Below are 20,320 nucleotides of genomic sequence, written 5' to 3' on the forward strand. Positions count from 1 at the left end.
GAAGGAAAGGAAACTCCCTTCTCTCCCAGACATTCTCTCCTCTTCTCCAGCACAAAGACAAACCCTCCTCTTTAACCACAGAGCTCTGTGCTGAGAACAGACCCTTTAGCAGCGTGGCCCTGGTCTTGGCCACATTTGCACAAGCACTCATTAGAAAAAGCCCTAACCCCACAGCTGGCTCCACAGGAAGGTACTTAAGGATGTGGAAACTGAGGCAGATACCTCCAGATACCGCTGTGTAGTGTTTGTATGGTGTGAGCAGGACTTACAGGTTCCCTGGACCAAAGAGAGCATGTGTTGATCTCCTATCCCATGACTGGGGCTTTCCACTGGAAAAGATGAGGACTCTGGCTGCCACACAAGAACAGTTTATGTGTTATAGCTTAAAATGCTTATGTGTTTAGAGTGCCTGTCACGACAGGCCAAACGGCTTCCGCTTTTAAAGAAACAAAAGGTCACAAATGCTTGAAACCATCGAGACTCAGGAAACCAGTTCTGTGATGCAGGTATCAGCTGGAGCAGGAAAAGAAACTGCAGAGAGAGAAGCACCCAGCGCTCCAGAGAGCAGCAGCTGGAGGGCAGGCCTGGCTCAACCTCACAGCACGTGGCTGTGACATGTCTGCGCGGCACAGAGCTCCCATCCCCTCCTGGAGGGGCAGGCAGGTTGTTCACACCGTGGTCTGAATAAAGCTGTATTTATCAAGTATAGCAAAAGCCAAAGTGCTTATAGCTCCACAAGAATTATTATTCTTATCTCAACGTAAATAATGCCAGAATACTTTAGACAAGAAAATTATTTTCTCAAATATTGTAATAGGGCATAAACTAAAGACCTAAGTCAGTTCATACAGCCTGCCCAGCTCACTGATCAATCATTTCATTCACCACGGTCCCGTTTAAAATGTAATTAAATCCCAGAAAAATCAGATGTCCTTTTGTGTGATACCTCTCTTTCAGCATCACACGTGACACACAGACAAGCTGCATTAATTCAGTCAGATAAAGACCACTACAACCACACATCTGCCTGCACCGTACCTTTCCAGGTGTTTCATTTTCAAGAGCTTAGAGTCAATCCCACTTCAAAATAAGACTGGACTTGTTGCAAACATTGGAGAACTCACTTTTCCCTGCTGCAGCTTTACAAGGTCTGTCAGGACCTGAGGACAGACTCAGGCTTAGTGCTATGACCCAAACTGCATCCTTATGTTGCTGTCTGCCATTTGAATTGTGTAACTGGGTCTAAACTTAATTTAGACCCAGTATTTTCCATCCTTTGTCAACTGAATGAGAGGCTTTAAGCTAAATATCTTAGACTTTAGAAAAACCTTAGAAAGACCTTCCCATGTTTGGAAGCAATCTAATGAAATTCAGATTCCATACCAATACATTACAACACATTTTTGGCAGATAGAGAGCAAGAACATTTTTTAAAGCACCAGAATTACTTATAAGCTTTCTCCCACCCCCAATTATTTATCATATCATCACAATTTACATGTACACCATTAGAGGATACCTCAATCAGTCATTTTTAACAAAACATCCAATGTAGTTTATGCAGCTTATTGCTTGGGTGGGAAGTGAGGAAGCATTTTTGGAACTATTGACATGACACAGTATTATCTAATTTTCCTGACTAGATGCTTCCCACCCTGTGACTGAGCACAGTTCCGTGTATGACAGGAAAATGTTACACCTCTGAGACTGATAGTCACACACTGTGACAAACTGCTATATAAAACCAACGCTCAGCGATAGCCTCATCACCAGCACTAACAGCAAACTAATCCAGAACTCACACTGAGAAAAAAACTCAGAGTCAGGCAGCTCTCCCACTTCTCCATCTCATCTCAGAGCCAGAGCTCGCTCTCCATCCCATCCAGCCTCCCCCAGGCCCTTCCTCCAACCCCCCTTTTCCCACCAAAGCTGCTCATTCTCACAAGAGCCACAAACCCTTACCCTTCTGAAGCCTCCATAGCTCTTTGCCCCTCCAGCTCCTCACAACTCTGCTTATGGACACAGCCTCTGCCTCCTAGCCCAGCTGGCTCCTGGGGCACAGCTGCAGCCATCCCATGAGCACTGGTTCGGCCATCCTCAGCTGGCTCTACTCACCTCATCAGCCCCACAGCCACCCCCAGCTGGCTCTACTCACCTCCTCAGCCCCGTCAGGCTCAGCTCCTCACTGCAGGGTATGCTGCTGCCTTGCACAGATTCTGAGGTTTATGCAAAGAGGAGTGTTGAAATGAAAAACACAGAGAACATCAGCCAAGTCACAACGATCACATGGAAAGCTGAGAGACAGAAAACAAAAAACCCTCTGCGTTCTCAAGCATTTAGCAGTGCTCTCCACAGAATGCTGTCAGAGATGTACTTGCTGCCACGTGCCCATGTTTAAGCAGCATTCCCAGCCCACAAACAGACGTGACAGGAGCAGTATGTTTATGCAAACAGCCGTTGATGCGAATCAGGCAGGACCCCCCGTGAGAGCCCCTTCCATCTGAGGGGAACAGGTGTGAGGGCATGGCCTGGCCAGGCCAATCCCCTCAGGGCCGTGCAACCACAGTCTCCCATTTGTAACCTGAAAATGCTGTGAAACACGGGGAATTCTGAAAAAGACCTCTGGCACTGAGTTTATTTGGTTTTCCATAACCCAAGGAATGCAGTGGTGCAGAGAGGGGAAGCCAGCAGGTGAACTGGGCAACCCCTCACTGAACATGTCGTCATTTTGTTTGGGAAAGATTCCCTCTCGACACCAGAACAGCTTTTCCCATTGCTGCTCCCTCGCAACACCTTACTGCAGTGCTTTGCATGCATTGAAGAACATTTTTTCTTTTCTGCTCCTATTTTTTAAATACATATACCAAAAGCTAAGTGAATAACATAATAAAAATTTGTTCGCAATTCCTACAGGACAATGAATGATATAAACAAGTTAAGCTCAAATTACAACAAGTACAATTGTCACAATTACAAAAAATAACACAAAAAAAAGTGAAGTATAAATACGACAACAAGTACAGAGCTTGTTTCATTCCAAAATCACACAATGTCAGAGAGAGCATGTAAAACATTTAACTAGACCACATGTAATTTATGAAAACCAAGGTTTAAACGTTGGAACTGCTCCACTGATGTAGAAGCTTGTTCTTCTCAGTCTGCTAAAACACAACATACTACATGGAAGCCTAACAGATGCTTCAACCAGTCCCTGTGATATTGGTTCATAGTGCAAAAGAATTTTATGTCTGGCAATCCGTGTCCAGTTACCTCAACAGAAAAAGGGATTCAGGCCAGGATTTCAGAAGGCATAAAGAGTTCTGGGACTCTGAAAGCTCTGCGAACAATACAGGCAGCTCAGAGTAATTTCAAGAACATATCACCAAGTGCTTCACAGAAATGAACACAAGACCAGATTTCCAAAACACTGAAACAAACGAGTGACCTAAATTAAAAAAAAAAAATCATTATCCTACTTAAAACATCATTTAGCATTGTAGAAGTGTGTTGAAAGCAAGAAAACATACAAAAAATGGTAGGAACACTGTCCCACAGTTAATGTTGCTGCATAATCCAAACCCAGCACTCTGCACAGCCATGCTGATGCTGAAACAGGACAGGAGTGGCTGCCAACAAACCAGGTCATGCTGCAGTGTGTTGACTTCACTGAAAAATGTCTCAAAGCTAAGTTGATCAAAGAGAATTAATTTGGAAGGAAAAGAAAACAAACAGAAAACAACAGACATACAACAGCTTGACGTCCTATGATACTCCTTGTTTGTTTAATGCTTTTTTTAATGCTTAAACTGGGGTATGGGTTGGTGGAGAGGGCTACTGAGATAAGCCCAGTTTGACAAAGTGATAATACAGTCACTAAAAACCATCACACCTCCAGGCCTGGGAACAGGAAAGGGTGGACTCAGTATTAGCTGAGGTGCAAAGAGCCACTCAGATTTGGTAAGAGAAGGGGAAGAAAAAACGGTAACAGCAATAGAGCTGGTCTTCAACTGGTGTTAAATTGCCACAGCACTCAATTTAAAATAGAGTTCATAAAAATGTCAGGCTGGCTGATGATCCATCTGAAACTTCTAGCATCCAGCTGCCTACAGTGAGGTACGGATCATTAGAACAACCAAAACTACTGGGGAAAAAAAGAAAAAAAGACAGCCAAAGATTCTGGAGCTGCACACACCTAACACTCCCTTTTTTCACCAAAATGACCTCATCTTCATTGGAGATGAGGAAAACAAACAAACAAATACCAATCAAACAAAAATACCAAAATTCCTCTACCTACTTTCTCTTTCCCTTCTTCAACCTTCTCAATCCCAGTTCACACCTCCCTGCACACCAACTCCCTGCACACTTCCTCCTTTACCTATTTCCTTCCCACTGCTTTTGCCCCTTCTCTACTTCCTTCTATTTACATTACTATTCTTCCCTCAGATCCTACCTTCCTCCTCTCTTCTGCAATTCTTCTTGCACATTTCCATCCTTTCACAGAAGCACTTTCTTGTCAACTGCATTTCAGCCTCTACCTAAGCAAGTATACAAAAATATAAATACAAGTAGCATAATTTTCCTTCTTCCTAAAAAAACTGGAAGACAGGCAGAATTAACCTAATGCATGTTTTCAACACTGGCTTCCACCTTCAGCTCTAAAACTTGAACCTGGATGTGACCACTATAAAACAAAACAAAATTGGTTTCCCTATCAATCTATGGCTTTTTCTAGAAAGCTTGTTTTGCAATTTTTAGTTTACATATTAAAGGTAAAGTAAATATGGATTTTTAACAACTAGTATATTCCAACAAAAAAATAGCCTCATCAGTGCATTTTTTTGTACCAACTGAATAATACTAGCATATTCGATATAAACTAACGTAGATAAAATGATGCAACTTACTAGCACAAAGGAGCTAAATTAAAGTGCTTCTTCACAATTTTCAATACAAACCCTTTGAATAAAACCCAAACATACACAGTTTGGGTTATGTGTAAACGACACCTATGTAACTAGGTGTTAATGAATCTCCAATTTGCTAACAAATTAAAATAATAAAAAAGTCTAATAAAGACTATTTTGGCCATTCCTTAGGGCTTTTCTCAGTGCCCTGTTTTGGTGAAGCATCCCACCATCACTCTTGGTGCACAACAACCTCCAGCCAATAGTTTTTGGGGGTTTTTTGGCTGTGCTCATTATCCATGGCAGCTGTGTTAGTCCTCTTTCAATCAGCCAGGTGGTGGCTACAGAACAATTCTTATTGGAATGGAGGACTGCTGACTGCCAGGTTGTGAAGGCAAAGTTATGGAGTGCAGTGGCACTATGGTTCTCTCTTCAACGACAGCAACAGCAGAGCGAGTACTGCCCACAGCAATCAATACCTGCTATCAAATATTGACGCTATTGACAAATACAAAAATCATAAGAAAATTCTTTAAGACTCGATCACAATTTCCCTGACTGAAATAATACACACAGGTTCAATCACTGTGTGGAATGTGAATGATTCTGCAGTAAAAGTACATCAAGTAGAAAGCCCGCATCCTGAGTAAAGTTGATATCAGAAAGACTGAAATATCAACAAAAAGCTCAAAATATAAAAGCACTCCAGTAGAGCCTTTCCACTTCCCTGGAAATCTGGATCATCAATTTTCTAAAATGCTCAGAAGAATTAATAACATTATCCAGCTGCTGTTGTCATTTCAGAAGTAAGAAGCATCATTCCAAGGATCCAGACAGTAAGGCAAGGGCTGCTGTCAGAGCTGCTTTTTTCAGCACGGATGAAAGTTCCCTCTGTTTCTTGCCTGTGGGATTCCCATTACACTAGGATATGCTGCTTTTCCTCTGATGAGCAGCTTCTCTTTGCAGTAGATCCTCACTGTCACTTTCACTTTCACCGTTTCTCTGAAATAAAAAGGCCATGTTATTCCAGTCAATAAATGAGATACCATGCTGCTAAGTAGTCTGATATAATCAGTATCATTTATAGAGAAAAACAGATGTACTAAAACCAGCAGAGTTTCACTGCAGGTTATGCTCACTGAAGGGTCCCCCATCACACAGCTGGTCATGAGGGCTGTGCAGACTTTTCTCCACAGCTGCTCATTTCTCAGTTGGACAGGACAGTCACTGCTGTCACATCCAAATAACGTGCAGCCCCTATGCTGCCTTTATGTAAAATAAACATGGCTAGCACCTATAAGGTTTGCAGTCACTGTTTCTCCTTTCTCAGCATAACATAACTTACAGTAGCATTAACAGCATACAAAGGATGCCTGGTTTCCCACCCCAAACCACTGACGTCTTGCAAATTTCAATCCACAGTAAAATTGCATTTTCTTCGCCTTTGAAGAATGTACCTACCAAACATTCATCCTGAATTAGGGCCTTTTTCACCAGCGAACGAGATAAGTGGTTGCACAAGGAGACAATGCTGTAAGAAAGCTGTAAGTAAATAGAAGGAAGAATGAGAATATGAAAACACCAATACAGACACATCAAAATACATTTTGTTTGTCTAAGGCATCTTACAATTTTACATGTATAACCTTTGCCTTGCCTGCAGATACCCATCAGCCCAACACAAGCAGGATGAGAAGCTGCTTGCCATACCTTCCACCGCCTTCTGGCATACTGCCTTTTGAAGTTTTGCATGTTAACAACAGATTCTCGCCGTACCAAAGCTTGCTGCTTGTCCAGTGGCTGGAAGATAAGAGATGGCAATTTTATTGTGTGGCTCCCTTTGATGCATGAAATGCTAAGATTCTCCTCACTCCTTAAAGCTGGCTGAAAATAATGTTGGGAAAGCTGTGGATTCGTACAGGTGTAAGCAGAAGAAAAAACTAAATCACTGATCCCACCCTGTCCACCCCGTCCAGTCAAGGGATCTATAGCCTTGATTTCAAACAAAACCCTAAAACTTCACAGTCAGCAGTCTGCAGCTGCCCTGAGTGCTGTGCTCACTTCTAGCCCCTCAGCCTGGCACAAAGGGTGCAGTGCAGGGCACAGGCTTTGCTTCAGCCTCCACTTCTGCCTGCTGCTTCATTACGATCCCCAGAAAAACAAGTAAAAAGCCTGGAACAGCCTTAGAAGCCCAAGGACAGAATGCATGACAGCGAAGCAGAAGAGGGAGATAACTACAATGAGTAGAGGATGCTAAGGCAATGCTTTCGCTTTGCAAAGCCACTGAAGCGCATCTCACTGCAACACCTTGATTTCTTCTGACTGGAGCTCACTTCTGCTAGCCTTTATTCGCATCATTCAGAAAGGCACTGGGAGAGCAACAAAAAGGCTCTACGGGTGCCTAGTGGAAAGGAGGCGGAGCTACTATGAGCACAAGGACAGCACTGCTGCCCAGCGCTTTCTCAGGGGTGGTGGGACGAAACCCAGCACCACCACACTATTGTGTCCCATGCTACTCTCAGAATTTTCACACTTGACCCCTTACAAGAACACTGTCCAAAGATATATTAGGCCTTCTCCTAACGTCCAGAGTTGGGTATTTCATTTTATTCTAGAGCCTCTTTCTCAGATGATGCTTGCCCTGAACCACGTCTCACTCTGGTGTCAAAAGATGGGGACTCACAGCCCACATCTGGGCAACATATTCCAGTGTCTCATTTCTCTTACTGTAAACAAGTTTGTTTGATTTTTCAGTATTTATGCAGAATTTCCTTATTTCAGTTTGTGCCCTTTGTCCTGTCACTGGATAACACCAGAGAAAGCCTGGCTCAGTCTCTTTTCTCTCTCCCACCAGGTATTTACTCAGATTGATAAGCACTCCCCAGGCCTCCTGCTGATACCAAACAATCCCAGCTCTCTGTCAGCTCCAATCCCTTCCATCAATCTCATTCCAAGATGTTTTGCTGAAAATATAAAAAGCTGAGCTGTCATTTAGTATTAGTTACTAGGACACACACTCCAGCATATCTGAAGACATGCTAGTCTTTGTCCTTTTACCATCCTCAGAATATGAGAGCACAAGTCCCTGGCACCTCAGCAGTAAATGCATGAGGAGAAAACTGCAATACCTGGTTACATGGCAAGGGGGAGGAGAAGAGGAGGAAAGCAATTAAAAATTTATACACACAAGAATTCAGACGTGTCCAATATTTTGGGATGTCACCCTGGTGTTAACAGATATTCTGCAGATGCTAAAAATGAAGTATCTTTGAAATCCAAAACCACATCAACGTATGCACAGACCAGACAATTGTATTTGGGAATAACAAAAACAAAGTTCAGTACTAGATTTGGTAAAAGAAAAGAGGATGGAAGACAGCTCTTCAGCTGTTATGGAGTTTAGACAGTCACCACCATTTCAGCAGATCTGATTTGCTTAGGGAGGGAGCAGACAATCCAGAAATACTTACACTGAACTGGGCTAGAATGCAATCAAGGCAGACAGCTGAAAGAGAAGGAGTACCAAAGGAGAATGGAAAAAGGACCACAGGATTTTCCAGCGAAGCAGTGTTCATGAGCCAACAAATTCACTTTTCTCCTCAGACGCTATGGGTATAACATTTGTGCAAGTCAGAGCCAAGTAATCAGCTAGGCTCCTTTCCCATTTAGATGTACACACCACTCCTGGGTGTCCCCCCACCACAGGGACACATAAGCACTGAGTGCATTTCCCCGTGCTGCAAATAGCTAGCATGGTACAACAAAACCTTGTAGAATCAGTTTGAAGAGGAAAAAATGTCACAGTCTGAATGTCAGCTATATATGAAAATTTCTGAGTGCCCTTTTGGTAGCAGAGCCATTGCCAAATCAAAATAACTTGCTTCACACTGCTCCCAGCTGTTAATAACTATCTCCCAATTGCTAAGCAGCCTGCAAACAATGACCCTGTCATCTTCTCAATCGTCAGAACACCTTCTCAAAAACAGTGTTATTTACCCCTTTCAGCCCAGAGAGCACTGACCTCAAGGACTGAGTCACAAAAATATTGACCTCACCCAAACACTTGGGAACAGTGGCCTCATTTCATGTTCCTTCTCGTCATGTCAGTGCATTGTTCCACAAGAAAATCTACACAGATCAGAGGATGTGAGATGACAGCTGAGGGAAGGCAGACAGACTCTCTTCACTGAGGGTCTTTTATGCAGATACTGACTCTCAGTAGTCTTTAAGTTACTTCTTAAGAGTTGAAACTCTCTCTTTAACAACAACAAAAAGTCTGATGTTCCAGTTTGTCTGGACAGCATCTCCTGCATCTTGTAGCTCCAAGGAGCCTGCAGAAATGATGACTGAAGCCTTCACAGCCAATCAAAAGCTGAGACAGTTAATATTTCCAATACTGCTTGGCACTCTGGAGTCCAAAAGTCCCTGGCCAACAGCATCAGTATGTGAGGGACATCTCCTGGGTATCTAAAATATTACCTCTTGTGCAAAGCAAGATGCCAGAGAGCACACTCCATCCTCCAACTATCATGACAGTGTCAACATCACCCCTGTTGAGCAACTGTTTCCAGGACCCTTCATTTCCACCAGCCTCTGTATGTCTTCACAGTGACAGTGACAGATCCACTGTGCCCTACACAAACTGGATCAATGTATGCTTTTATCATTTTTATCTCAAAGTAGGAAACAATGTTATGAACAACGGTGGTTCAAATTCAGGAAGATCATTAAATTCTCCCCTTCTACTACATTTCAAGATCAACTCTGGATGGACCTGAACACGGATACAGGGAATCCTGGCTACTACCTCTGTAATTCCTGTATCTGTGTAACAGTTATCTTGAAGCAAATTCAAATAGCTAAGCAAAGAGGGCATAAAGCAGATGCCCAACAACTCTTCCCAGTACAAAAAAAAGCCTCACAGTTCCTTTTTTGCCACTGACTACATAATCAAGGAAGAATTGCCATCTGCACAAAGAACAATTTACTGGGTCTAAAAATGATTCAAAGTACATGTGAATATACAGTATAATCAATTGAAATCTTTGAAACACAAGTCAGGATTCAAGTCTGGGACAACCTTTCTCTTACTTTCTAAAACTTAAAAAAAGCCCAACAACTTCACACCAAGAACGTTAGTCCTCAATCCCACATGGCATATTAAATTAGTTGTAGTTCTGTCTCATCTTTACTGCAGAAAGCAAATCAGACATGTATGTTACTGCTTGTCATCACTCACATTTTAATATTGGCACTGCAAAATGATATACACAGTAATTTGATCGTTACAAACTCATAATTCTGTCTTTGGAGTAAGTTTCTTTGTTATGGGACAAGAAACTCCACTGAATTTTAAACTGTAGAATTAATCATTAGCTAACACTTGATGGTAGAAGATCCCAATCTGAATTACAGGCCTAAAAACTTCATCTTGAAAAGCCTGATTTTAACTGTTCTTCAGCAGCAGCCATTCTCACAGAGAATTTCCCCATACTACACTGCTAACTTCATTTACTTCATGTTACAGCACAGATTTAATTTTTTGCAAATACTTGCAAATACTTCTTCCATCTGCTCTGTAGAACTGCCCACAGCAGCTCTAGGTGACTATTTCTTTCATCCAAATGGAGATGCTATCATTAATTCTTTATTGGTTTCTAGGCACCCAGCCCAGTGAATACAGACTGAACTCTCTTCTCTGCATTCATTACTTAGTGAACTTCAGGAACCGTAGCGTATGATAAGTATGACATAGGAAATGCAAAAGGATGCAGGTTAGCTGTGGTCCATACTACAGTGATAACCCAGTTCCTGTAAGTTCAGACACCAAGCATGGGAAAGAACTTAAACACTACAAACTTAAGCACTGGGAATTTATATTTGGGTTTTGGTCAGCAACTTGTGCAACACATCAGAATTCCTGTTTCAGTTCTAGGTAATGTTTTTGTGTGTGGAGATTATGCACTGAAACGTTATTTTTTTTAACTGTTGTACACTGAGAGAGGCAGCAAAGCCTGCATGTAACCTGATGTAGAACATTACTGATTTGATTCTGCTACATTGAGATTCAGCCCTGCAAGGAATTCTTCACAGCACGATCTGTTTAATAGATCCGTTAGGGATTCATTGATATCTTTGTTGAAAACAGAGTCAAAGTTTCCATTCACACAGGCTTCATTTCCATTTTCCAGTTGAAAATTACTCATCAAATCCTGTATCCACTTAAGATCCTCAGAAAGCTCTTGACTGAGAGATTCGTACTGACTCTGCAGAGCAGCATATTTCCCAGTTATGACTGTAAGACTGGCTCCTACAGTCTTGATATCATCTTGTAGATGTCTTTTCAGGGATTCAGTTTTGCGGAATTCATACTTGAGCTGAGACAGCTTATGCCTCACGCTTTCATTTTCTTCTTTATACCAAGCTTCTTTTTCATTATAAATGGAAACCAGAGCATCAATGTCCTCCTGCAAAGAGTCGTGGGATGCAGCCAAAGCGCTGACCTCTCGTTCCATAAATGAAATGTCTTCTACTACCTGGGCAAAGCGCTCGAAGTTGATGTAGGTGTTATTAGGAGGCATACTTGAATGGCATTTTATGGTGTACTCTCTCAGTCGTTTTGTCTTGAGCTGTGTGTTCTCAGCCTTCTTGTTTTCTTCGACTTTTGTTTCTTCCTTCAGCTGGTGAGTCTTCAGATAGAGGAACCAACATTACTGGACATTTACAAGACAGTGCAGTAATTCAAACTCTACACAAAGGATGCAGCCTGAATTTCCAATCTGCGGGAGATTCTTTTCTCCCACAGATTTTCCTTCACACATTCAATTAAAAAAAAAAAAACAATAAAACAACAGGAGAAAATGAATGTAGTAAGCAATGTGCATTCATTCCAGTGTGGTAAGTTGAAGACTGGGGCCTCAGTTTCTTTTGTTGTTAATTTTTTAATCAGTCATTCTCAAAAATATCAATATTTGTAAGAGGAAAAACAACAGTCCTGAAAAGAGTCCACTCAGGGCTTTTTGCAGTGCGGAGCAAAAACTGGATCACTGTGCATGCTGAGATTATCCAGAGGTATTTTCTATATTTATGCATCCACAAACACAAGCAACATTTATGATGAAAAAATCCATTCAGACACAAAAGTCAGCAAATCAACACATGTGGTACACACAGTTACATTCTGAGGTAAATTATATTTCCACACTGGTGGTGATCAACTCCCAAATCAAGAAAGCACTATATCTGAGATACAGTGCTTATCATGCAAGCAGAGAAGGATGAAGAAATGCAAAGCACAGTCTAATGTAGGACACTGTACATGCAACAAACATCAAAGCCTTGTTCTCCTCTTTTTGACAACCATGATAATAAAAAGTCGTGATTAAGGTTCGCAGAAATCCCAAGATTCAGTCAGAACCCAACCAATTTCCTCCCAGTACATCTCCTCTTTCAGATGTCAATGGTCTCTAACTGCACAGAGGTCAGATTTCCAATTAACACATCAATAAGAGTGAGAACATTATCTCTGCTCGGCCCACAGCAAAAAGCAAGATCTCCCTTTTTATTTGGTCTTACCGTTATCCACGGATGAGACAGAGCTTCTTGAATTGTAAGACGTTTCCTAAAAAAAAAAAAACAAAAAAAGAAACACAAAAAGTACAGATTTGTGAGAGAAATACCTTGCATACAAGTCCATTAGTCTTCTCTTTGCCTTTGTATAAGCAGTAAAGCATTTATCAAGTTAACTTCAGGCCTAATACTGAAATTCAGGATTATGCTTTTCCACAAGGCATGCTGTTTGTGTGTTTGCCAGTAAGAAGTTGTCCCCATCCCAATTTTAATGCCTTCCTGTCTGAAATCTTTATTTTTGTGTACCCTCTTATAAAAAGTGATAAAAGATTATTCATCCTACAGGCTTAGAGAATAAATTATTTCTATATACCTTTAACATCACTGTGTCTGAATCATGGTATACAATGTTAATTATATCAAAAGTGTCTTCTAGAGTGCAACAGGACATCATTCCTGCCATGTCCTGAAAACAGAATTTGAGAGGAATACTTCAAATCTTATCCAACATAATTGATCCTAACTTCTTCCTGCAGTGTGCAGCTCAGTGAACAGCACCCTATCACCATTCAGAATCAAAGGCAGAACCACCATATTGCTCTATAACACGTGACAAATATGAATGTGCCTGACTTGTCTTTTTTATAAGGAGGTTGCTAGACCTGCACTAGCCTCTCATCAAACCCCACCTACTCAAACCTATTCTAAGACTGTTGCAATTCCCTGGGGCTTGACCCAACAGCTTGCCTCTTTCTAATATCCTTCTTTTCTCCTATTGAAGCCACTAGAAAGAACTGCAACAGCCTGACTTCCCTCTGGGATGAACAGGGTTAAGGGGAAGGAGATGCTACTTCTATGTGCACTTTATTAAAAGAAACACTTTTAAAAGACTGTGGTTCCCAAAGACTGAGAATAAAGCTCTGAATAGCTGTCATGCAAATCCTGGGTGATTGCAGTGGATGCATAGAGACATAAAGAACAATTCCAGTAGGAGCAGATGTAAAAACAAAATGTTCTTGGACCACAGGGAACATTTTACAGGATTGTGTCATGTCCTTGCAGGCAGTTCACAGCAGATTGAAATACTGGAGTGGTAGTTACCTAGAACTAAAGATTTTGCATACCATTTTCAGCCCTTTACCAACACATTGTTGTACCACTTTGACTTTGGAGAAAATGCAGTCATGAAATTGAAATTTAACAAAGGAGATTTCAGTTCCTTTTGTTAGTTTGTGGATGCTGTGATTCACTGTGGGCACAGCAGCAGAACTCTGCCTACCATCTTGCTCTTGAATGGCAACACACACTGCAGGGAAGGCTTTGGAGATTGCTCTGCAGGCTGTTTCACCAGATTTATCTAAAACACCGATGAACGATTCTGAGCTTTCACTTACCGTGTGTCTTTCACCAGCAGTTTCCGAATAAAATCTTTTGCCAGGTCGCTGGTATTGCTGAAAAATTCTTCATCAAATTCATAATTCACAGCTGTGATGTTAGCGAGCGTTTCTTGTTTAGTTTCTCCAAGGAAAGGTGATGCACCACTAAGCCTAGATAAGCCATAAAAAAGAATCGATTGGAAATAGGTTCCCTATTTGTGGATCTCTGTATTGTAGCAGCCACAACACTTGGGAAATAACAGGTCCAGCATCTGTGGTTCTGAATCAGACTCATTCTGAAAGTCTCCAGGGCAGCACTGAGTGCTCAGATAGACATGCACAGATTCTCCCATTCTGAGTATCTCACTGAAGTCACAGTTTGTCAAAATAGGAAAAGCTTCAGCTGAGGAGAGCATCTGTGGCTATGACTCCACAAACACTACCAGCCAGAAAGCTTCTGTCAGGTCAAGCAGACAAATTTATATTTCCATTTGTATTTCCAGAAAAAATCCTGCCTGCAATTTTCTGTCTGCAAAGTTGCTGACAAGTTCCCTGTGCAGTAAGTGTAGCCAGGAGATGTTTCTCAGATGGCATCACAATACAGTGTGTGACCAGAAATCGGGGTGGCCTTGCTAGAGGTCAGCCCTGCACGGAGGAATGGGCACACAGCTCATCAAAAGAAATTCACTATGGAACTTCGGTTGAGATAGAATCCAACCGTTTCTGATCAATGTAAGATTGCATTCTCTTGGCCCTTTCCTCCAACCGTATGGACATAATAGATGTATCATAATAAAAAATAGCACAGTAAGCTTTATTTAGACAGAAAAAGCTTTCATTTTCATTTGTCTACTTTGCCTCTCTCAGCTGTGACTTGACAACTTTCATCTGTAATAACTATTTACCTTTTCTCCACAAAATTCAAATGTCAGAGCAGGTTCATTGCAGACTCTTCCTACCCTGCCCTCCACTCCCCTCAACATGAAGGGATGCAAGCCCGGTTTACAGGAAATATTATTTATAATAAGGAAATTTATTTCATTCCTGTTTAAAGTTGCCTGGACTATTATGCTCATCTCCTGTGCCTTGTTTTGATAGCAAACCTTCACAATGCAGCAGGCTCAAAATAGGATCGCAGCAAACTCCTGTGATCTAAAGTGAGTGTTTGAATAGAAAACTGCTATACAGATCGTTTATTTTGTCTTTACTTTCACTATCAATTTGACTGAGGATTCAGAGGTAAGCAGAAGAAGACATATGACCACATGTGTCATTCAGCCCAGTCCCCAGCTACCACAGCTTCACTCACAGAATAAGCATTTGAGCACAGAAAGTTTTCTCTTCTGCTTTAATCATATAATGAAACTGATGTTGCTGACACAGTAAGGCAACACAAATGAAGTTCTCCAGCTGTTTTTGATGCCGTAAAGTCTACCCCATAGGCAGACTTTATGAGAAATGAATCTCATTTCTTAACAGGTTCTCCACCCTCCCTCTTAAGCTGTTGCTCTGTTTCAGTTAGTCAAAAAGAAGGTGACAAGAAGACTGCTTTCATGAACCACAGGAAACTTGTGAAAGAAGCAGTTCCACAAATTGTCAAGCTCCATCTTAAAACTATCTCAACTGCTTGTTTCCAGTATGTCAATAGAATCTCATTTATTAGAGTTTACATGCTTTTCTCATGAGCATTTTTTTCTTGTGCTTTCTGACTGTGGTGATGTTCCCAGCCAGCCTTTGCCTCTCTACCTTTAAGAAGCCCTTTTTAATGCTGCAAGATGAGTTCTCTGCTTCCTGGATCAACCATCTCTGCTCCTGTTTCAGCTTAAATTCATATTTTTGAATATGGGCGACCATATTTATATAAACTAAACTGCTACCTTTACAAGCAGTTTCAAACTCCTGTTTTCACCAGAAATAACTCTGCTTGTAAATGCTGCTGTTAGATACTTTATGTATCTATTCTCTCCACACTGGTAATTCAACTATTCTACGCCCAACCAACATGCTTGGGCTTTTCTATCCTCTATCACACTGTACTGATGAGATCTCATAGGAAGCTGAAATGCCCACCATCTTCAGAGCCATTTGTTCTTCGTCTGGTCATAATGGCCCTCTCAATTTTTTTAATGCCTTATTTTAAAATTTGAAAAAGCTGAGGAATAAGTTTTTCCATTAGAGGATGTGTGCGCAGCTCCTTTCTTGCTTGACAGAAGGAAAAGCTGTTCTGTAGCAGTGCATTAGAGCTTTAGGAACACTTCTATACTAATGAATGTATTGTTTGTACTCACAGTATGTAGGTGATGACTCCTATGCTCCTGAAAAACAAAGGAGATTCATTGCAAAGCTTCTGCACTATCTATATTCTTTTCAACATATACAATACAGAAATGGTTACAGTATTGCAATACAGGCAGGAAAGCTCTCATTGTTTCAGATAAAAGTCATTATCTAAAGCTAGTTTTAATGAAAATGTGAATTTTACACCAATACTCATATTTTGTGGATATTTGAAATCACTTATTTCTATGCTGGGAGATATTTACCACAGTACCTACCAGAAATACACAGAAACAGTAGGAAGGGTATTTTATTTGGGGTGACTTCTTTTGGCTGCATTCTCAGCAGACCAGATTAGTACGCAGGTCTCCTCTGCATGCAGTGCTCTTATAAATAAAGCTGTCACAGGCACTGCAGGAACATGCTTTCTTTTGAGAATGCTCCTCCGCAGTGGACAGTGGCAAAATATTAACTCTGTAATGGCCATTATTCAAGTTTTTCACTGTAATTTTGCAGAAGTTAACCACTTCTTTTACCTTTTCAGTAAAAGTAATCAGTAAAAAATGGAATGACAGAACAAAGAATATGCAATCATCAGACTTAAGTTTGTTTTGAGATTCCCTTCAGAGAACAGCAGGAAAAATTGTCAGGAGAGCAACCTGGAAAAGAAGTTAGAAGCTTACCACATATCTGCAGCCAGCCCCAGTGGTTCATAGTTCACTATTTCTGGAGCTATAGAAGAGATTAGGAAAAAAAAAAAAAGAAAGTGGATGGGAACAGAAAAAGACCAAAAAACAGACAAGTGCTATTCATGAGAAATCGTATTATAAGAAAAAATTTCTTAATGCAAAGCATCCCCATGTAAGACAGCATGCAAGGGAAAAGACCAAGGTAAGATACTGAGACAAAAAAAAGGTGTCTCTAACAGCACTGAAATCATCTCAGGTCATGGAACAGACGTGCTTAAATGGAACATGAATTACAATTCTCTTCCCCACCACAACCCCCAAAACTCAAAATAAAACAAATAGGAAGTAGAGAGACAAATTAGAATGATGATCAGTAAGCAATAACAATAAAATCAAGTGGAAAAATGGAGGAGAAAAACAATGGGAGGCAGTTTGACTAGAAAGAAATAAAAGAGGAACCTGTGCAATTGTGCAGCAACGCACACAGATTACTTGACCCAGGCAACAGGGAGAAAACTGTAGAAAATTATAACTTGTACTGCAGTGTTTCACAACCTCAGCCTTGAATTTGTGTCTCTAAACATTTACTTGGCAACAACTGACTCCCACAAGAGTAGCCCATCAGGCATACAGAAAGCCTAATGCAGAAAAATATAGCAGATTTCTAGACTTAGGTCACCTTGATACAAACTGGTCACTCACCTACGAATTCTGGAGTTCCAAAAATGTTTTTAAATTCAACTCCATCTTCTATTTTGTGAGCCAGGCCAAAATCAATGAGTTTGATGTGTGGAATAGGGATATTCTTGTCAAGAAGCATAATGTTTTCAGGCTAAAAATAACAAAAGATAGATATTTGTTGTTATATTATCTTAGAAAATAACAGATCTACACCTCCAGTTCTCAAATTTTTTCCTTCCCATATACAACACTGTAGAACAAGAAACACGTGCCTTTTTTTAATCATACACAATTCATTCTTTTGGTAAAGGGATGACATCTCATAACGTGTGACATCAATGAACAGATCAGAATTTGCAACTGGAAAACAAAACTGATAATACAATAAAAATAAAAATAATAAAATAATACATTCTTCCTCTTGCAGTCTTTGTTCTCATCTCAAGCAAAATCTTTCTATCTTCACATTAAGCCCATCTTAAAGATGACTGTTGCCAGGATAGAAGCAACATATCCTTGTTTCCACCCTACTGTATTTAGTTCCCATATCTGATAAGATATGTAACGATACTATTATCCCAGCAGCATTGTGATGTAACTTCGAGTGGCTCTGTGGTGCATCTTGTCCTCTGTTAAATCAGAAAATACTTCCTCGTCCTGAAAGGCCTCCTAGGAAGATGCCAGGCCCTGATGCCGTGGATTTGCCACTGTTCTAACATCAGTGGCTACTTAACAGCTAGAGGGCAGCTGAAGCAGTGCAACTACCTAGTACAAAGACAGCATGCACTTGCTCAGTCCTGAAGGAGAGCTACACAACTGAGTATTTTGCTGAACTGTTCTTGGAATGTACACTGAGAAATCCCATTATTTCTGCCCAGCTGTAACTAATGTACCATAACCTGCTGGACAGTGTCTTAGTATACAGCTCTTAACACATCTGAACCTACTTAGGGAAGGTAAATAATCTTTTTTCTGGAACTAAATTCACACCTGCAACAAGACGACCCAGAAAGATCTACAGGATTTTCTGCCTGAATAATCCTTAAAATGGAAAATGTAGAGATTAGTGGTCCTATATCATGTATGACAACAAGCTATTAGAAGAACATGCAGCATTTCCTACAGATTCACAGGGCAAGGCCCTGAGCCAAAGCTAGAATAACTTTGATATTAGACCTATCTTTACCTCAGTCGTAGACTCCTTGCTCTTTGCCAAATGCAATGGATATTTCTTTTTTTTTTTTTTTTTTTTTTTTTCCAATTATGTTTCTCAGCATTAGTTGCTCCTTGTACTTATTTCACAGGTTTCAGAATAAACTGCAGATTCAATTATCTCTGATGAAGAGCTTCAATGCATTAATTTTTCATAACTTAATCACAAGCTCAAGAGCAATGGTGAGACAATCTGATTCACCGCTGGCAGCTGCCTGGCCTTTTCAAAGCAGATCCTAAGGTGGAAGTGTCTCCTGCTAACACACACACTCACTCAGAGCTGTACTGGGAAAGAAAGCATATGAATAATTTATTGTCATAGCCTATTTTAGCCTCTGGCTAACAAGTCTGGTTTTCTTCCATGGATCTAGGGCGTACGTGTTCCCTGCAGATACATGATGTCAGTTTGTTTGGAGCACGCAGAACAGACTGAAACGGCAAGAAGTCACAGCCACAGCCCTGCACTGTTTTATTCCTTAAGGTGTGTAAGACACTGCAGCTCCACTGAAATTGATGCAGCCTTGATCAGTGATGAGATAAATGTCAATTTTCTTCCATCTGATCAGATCACTGCTTAAAAAAATATATGCCTAATTTAACACTAGTAAAACCCCAGGAAACAGTCCTATTAAATCCAATAGACTTAATCTGTGCATTTGTTTTAGATAACTTGATATCCTCCATCAGTGAAATGATTCCCCACTTATCTTTTCTCATTTCTATTCTGCTTTTTTTCTGTAACATCGCCACTGACCACCTGACGTCACTAACATTACATCCCAAAAAAGGTACAGTCATCAAAAATTATCAGTAGCAGTAACTAAATCAGCCTCTTCACCTTTAAATCAAAGTGAGCAATTTTCTTAGAGTGGAGGTAATTCACACCATCCAAAATCTGCTTGATGAATCTGGTTGCTTCCTCCTCACTCAAAGATTCTTTCTGTGCCAGGAAGTCGAAAAGTTCTCCTCCAGACACCCTGCAAAACACACCAGGAAACTTCCCGTTATCAACTGCGCTCTAGGATATAAAATAAACGTAATCAAAGAAAATTGAAGTAGCTGAACACTTCCATATAGTTTGTAAAGGCCACCTTCACAGACAATCTGGAGCTCTGTGCTCTGGCCTAAGGTGCCAAAACTGCTTTTAGCTCCCAAAACTGCTTTTAGCTCCCAAAACTGCTTTTAGCTCCCTCCCTCCCCTCCAAAGGAAGGATTATCTTTCCCTAATGCATTGATGCTGCAAGGTTTGATTCATCAAGAGTTATGAAGGTCCAAAAAGAGGTGCGCTGTCTGATAAACCTACAGACATGTTGTAACAGGAAGGCTTCGACATTAACTATTCCAACTGCAGTTTTCCAACATTTTCACTTTGGACAAGACACGGGAAACAGAAAACTGCAATAGCCAGCAACTGCTGAATAGTTGCTTACCAGCTGCCACCAGTAACATGAAGCAATGAAATCGGGCAGCAAACTTTTGTCTTCTTTCCAGAACAGCCATTACAGTGGCTGTAGAACCAATACAAATTCTTGCCTGACATACACTGACAGGAAAGCATTCATTTTGTGCTAATAAGCAACCAGATTGTATGTATTTAGTACATACAACT

At 40.8% G+C, this 20,320-nt stretch overlaps 1 protein-coding gene across 1 annotated transcript in view; it reads right to left on the reverse strand.

Moving 5' to 3' along the window:
• Window positions 1-10,945: 10,945 nt before the first annotated feature.
• The window catches only part of DAPK2 (death associated protein kinase 2), a gene marked incomplete at both ends in the record, with an annotated part of 33,735 nt that continues 24,360 nt past the window's right edge, over window positions 10,946-20,320 (reverse strand). The window contains 7 exon segments of the mRNA XM_079540747.1: window positions 10,946-11,596; window positions 12,483-12,528; window positions 13,871-14,023; window positions 16,141-16,167; window positions 16,813-16,861; window positions 17,521-17,650; window positions 19,550-19,688. Coding sequence (XP_079396873.1) covers window positions 10,946-11,596; window positions 12,483-12,528; window positions 13,871-14,023; window positions 16,141-16,167; window positions 16,813-16,861; window positions 17,521-17,650; window positions 19,550-19,688 — 1,195 coding nt within the window.

The sequence above is a fragment of the Tetrao urogallus genome, assembly GCF_951394365.1.
Source record: "Tetrao urogallus genome assembly, chromosome: 11".
NCBI lineage: Eukaryota > Metazoa > Chordata > Aves > Galliformes > Phasianidae > Tetrao > Tetrao urogallus.